The 3,835-nt window shown below is 43.0% G+C and overlaps 1 protein-coding gene across 1 annotated transcript; it reads right to left on the bottom strand.

Moving 5' to 3' along the window:
* On the bottom strand, window positions 1-2,801 carry LOC121368265 (galanin-like G-protein coupled receptor npr-9). The gene has a single exon (XM_041492925.1). The coding sequence runs from the start codon at window positions 2,558-2,560 to the stop codon at window positions 1,169-1,171; it is 1,392 nt and encodes a 463-aa protein (XP_041348859.1). The 5' UTR covers window positions 2,561-2,801; the 3' UTR covers window positions 1-1,168.
* Between the last annotated feature and the right edge of the window lie 1,034 nt (window positions 2,802-3,835).

Below are 3,835 nucleotides of genomic sequence, written 5' to 3' on the forward strand. Positions count from 1 at the left end.
GATATTAATGGGAAAATGCAGCGGGTTTTCCCTCTAAACCTATATGTCAGAATTACCAAATGTTTGACATCTAATAGCCGATGATTAATTAATCAATGTGTCGTTAAACAAAACAAACTTTTTTGTTTCCAAAAACGAACTTAGATATAAGCCACAACATATTCAGCTTTATGGAATACCATTCACAATGAATGGTATAGTGACATTTATTATGGAAACGTGTATTAAATAAATATTTAAAAACATTATGAACAAACTTGAAGCTTGTCTGAAAGAGAACATGAAGCCAAAGTTCAATGAACACATCAGGTTTGCATGTTAAGAAACAATAAAACCAATACATATATCTCGTCTGATTCTGCTCTTTATCAGATGAGAAGTGACGATAATGTTGGTCCGGGCGAAAAACTCCCTTGTTTTCAATGCTTTGTGAGGGGGCGTGTTGTCATGATGGAGCACCCAATTGCCAACGCGCCACAGTTGAGGTCGTCTGCGCCGAATATCCTCCCTCCGATGCCTCAGCAACTTCATTGATGGTGATCCGACGATCCTGATGCACAATTCGTTCAATTTCTTCGACATTTTCGGGGGTTGTGCTCGTGGAGGGTCGATCTGACCTCTCGGCATCCTCCAGTGACGTTATGCCCCTCTTAAAGCGAAAATGCCACTCAAAACACCTCGCCCGGCTCATTGCTTCGTTGCCGTAGGCTTGCTTGCATTTCGAGAGTCTCCGTTGCTGATTTCCCGAGTTTCACACATAATTTCTGCTCAAGTTTCAGGTCCATAGTAAAACCGCAAATAAGCAACTACACTTGGTCACAAAAATGCGTGTGGCATACTGAATAACGAAAGTCACTGCTCGCTCCTGCTGCACGTGCATGGCCATGTCGCGCTCCTAACATGACAATATATGGGATCTATGGACTCACGAAGCAGGAATAAAAAATGTTGATGATGATCCTCCACCTCAGGCTACCACAGTCATAGACATAGAGGAAAATTTGATAGATCAAACATTACAATAGGCGAGAATACTCAAAAGATGCATATGTTGCACTCCTGATATTTGAGGGTAGCTGACATTATTGGTGCATTAAACAAACAGAGAAAGACAGCTGAGTAGTTAATAGTCTAAAACTCCTTAAACAATTAAGAAGAGAATTTTCTTTTAAATTTCTATAATGCTACGGCCCTGGTTACATCGCCCCAACCCTGAATTAGATCTACTTGATGAGCGTCTCCCGAGATTCCTAGCCACCTTGCAGCCAAACATCTCGGCGACCCGACCACGAAACATTCGGCTGCAGGCCACGTACAGGAGGAAGTTTATCGAGTAGTTCAACAGCTCCAGCGGCTGCGCAATTTCTCGCATCACGGTCAGCGTCCGGTCTCTCGACTGAAACAGATTCTCTCCCTTGATGAGGGCAATGTTCATGCAGATGACGATAGGCGTCGCTAGAACAATGTAGGCCACCATGACGCTGAGGAGCATGGCAAAGGTTTTGTTGTTGGTCGCGTGATGGCTGATGGATGTTTCCGATAACTTCCGGCGTAATTTGGTCTGCAGTGTCAGGCGACAAATAATGGCTGGGGTCATGATGCAGAGAAGAACGGTGGGGATTCCTGCATACACCAGTGTCCCGGTCAAGGCGAATATTTTAGATTTCAGGACTATTGCCGGATAGGTGTAGCTGACCAAGCAGACGTTCCCGACGACCCTAGATGTGAAAGACCAGAAGCTGTTCAAGGTGATGATCGTTACGAGCACCACGGTCAAGGAGATGACGGCGTTCCGCTTTGTGCAGATGGTGTGAGCTCTCATAGGCAGCCAGACGGCGATGAGACGCTCCAGACAGACGAGCACGACGAACCAGGACGAGCACATCTTGGACGTCCTGAAGAGGGTGAAGAACACCTTACACGACACGTCGCTGAGCGCGCGCACGTCCACGCCAAGGAATCGGACGAGCCACACCTTTGTAAAGGGCTGCATCAGGAGCAGTGCCGTGTCCGACAGAGCTAAGGCGACGAGGATGGTGCTCGTTGTCATAGACGAGAACTCGCGACCGAACATCACTACGATCGTCAGCACGTTGCCAACGATGCCCATCGTTACGAACAGGAACGTGGTGACGTAGCTAACATACTCGCTTATACCCTTTGGTACATTTGACATTTCCGTCGTGGTTAGGATACAAGATGTTTCATTGGCGTCAGTTAGTGTTGCTGTTGAAGGTCTAATGTCTTCTGATGTTTCGTTGGCATCAGTTGGTGTTGCTGTTGAAGGTCGAATTTTTTCAGTTGTTTCGTTTATATCTTTTGGGATTATGGTTGAAGGTTCACCACCTAGGAAGGCTTCCCTGGCGGCACTTTGATGTATGGATGAAGGTTCAACGTCTTCTGTTCGTATATCGTTCTCTGTTGTGCTTCTGTCAAGGGAGTTTTTGGCTGTCGTGATTTTGACAAGGACGTCGGAGCCTGAAGAAACAACATCAGCGGTACTGACCTCTTTTTTGACGTGACAAATGGTTTGACTGGTCTCTTCTGTTAGTAACAGCATTATTATCAACCATAGCAACTGTTTTCTGTGGAGGAAATAAAATGTTCAAGTATAAAGTATAAAAATATGTAATGATTACAAATAAAACTTAATTTTTTAATTTTTTTACAGAGCTTAACTAAAATGATCCATAACTAGTTTAGTATAAGTTTGCTTGAGAATTGAAGCCATAGTGATCAGAGAAAGTTTGGCACTTAAAGTTTCTTTTGTTTAATGACACCACGTTCGGTTTTTAAGTTTTAAAGACCCCCCCCCCCCCCCCAAAAAAAAAAAAAAAAAAAAAAAAAACACAAAAAAAACAAACAAAAAAAAAACAAAAAAAAAACAAAAAAAAAAAAAAAACCTAACAAAAAAAAAAAACAAAAAACGCGTGCAGTTAGGATGCGTCAATGGAAATCAATGATTTCTAAAACAATCGCTCGCGGCCGTTTAGGCTAAAGCTGCATCCTAACCGGTCGCGTGTGATTTTATTTTTTTAGAAACCATTGATTTCAATTGCTGCATCCTAACTGCACGCGTACGGCACGACAGATTGATATATTCGAGCGCACAACACAATACCGATAGGAATTGTTTCAATTTTGTTGTCGCGCGACACGACAAACATATATAAGGGACGGTCCATAAATGTCAATGGTTTTCATAATCCTAACAATGTTAGGATTGGGTTTGACCCCCTCCCCCCCTCCCCTAATCCTAACATAAAAACATTGATATAATGTGTACGAAACATTGACCTTCGATGGACCGATGTTTTACCTGAAAAGCAATCCGAATATGGTTTTTACCCCCCCCCCCCCCCCCCCCCCCCTTCCGAACATTGTTCGGATTGTGAAGCACATCGATATTTATGGACCGTCCCTTAACTAATCAAACAGCTTTTACTTGGCGGTTTCAACTGTTGATCAATAACAATTTTAAAAAGAAGTCTGTCGTTATGTTCGCAACTGAGTGAATCGAAATAAAGTTTGAAAGTTTGATTAGGATATAAATAGTGTCGTGTCGCTCGCAACCGGTTAGGATACAGCTTATATTTAAGGCCTTTACACACTATACGCGAATTCGCGAGCGAATTAGTCAGGCGAGCGAGTGAAAAATATAGAACAAACAAACTATACTGTGAATGCACACTGCACGCGTACGAATGGAGAGCGAGCGAATACTTAGGCGAGCGAATTTAAAAAATAGAATCAATCCTATTTTTTTCGTACGCGTTAACAATTCGCCTGCAACGTCATTTCCTGTTCCCGGTCAAGAAGCATGTGGTTAAAAAAA

Source organism: Gigantopelta aegis, chromosome 1, assembly GCF_016097555.1.
Source record: "Gigantopelta aegis isolate Gae_Host chromosome 1, Gae_host_genome, whole genome shotgun sequence".
In the NCBI taxonomy this organism is placed as follows: Eukaryota; Metazoa; Mollusca; class Gastropoda; order Neomphalida; family Peltospiridae; genus Gigantopelta; species Gigantopelta aegis.

Excerpts from the sequence above, each read along its gene's own strand:
- LOC121368265 (XM_041492925.1), bottom strand. The coding sequence starts at position 2,560 with ATGCTGTTACTAACAGAAGAGACCAGTCAAACCATTTGTCACGTCAAA.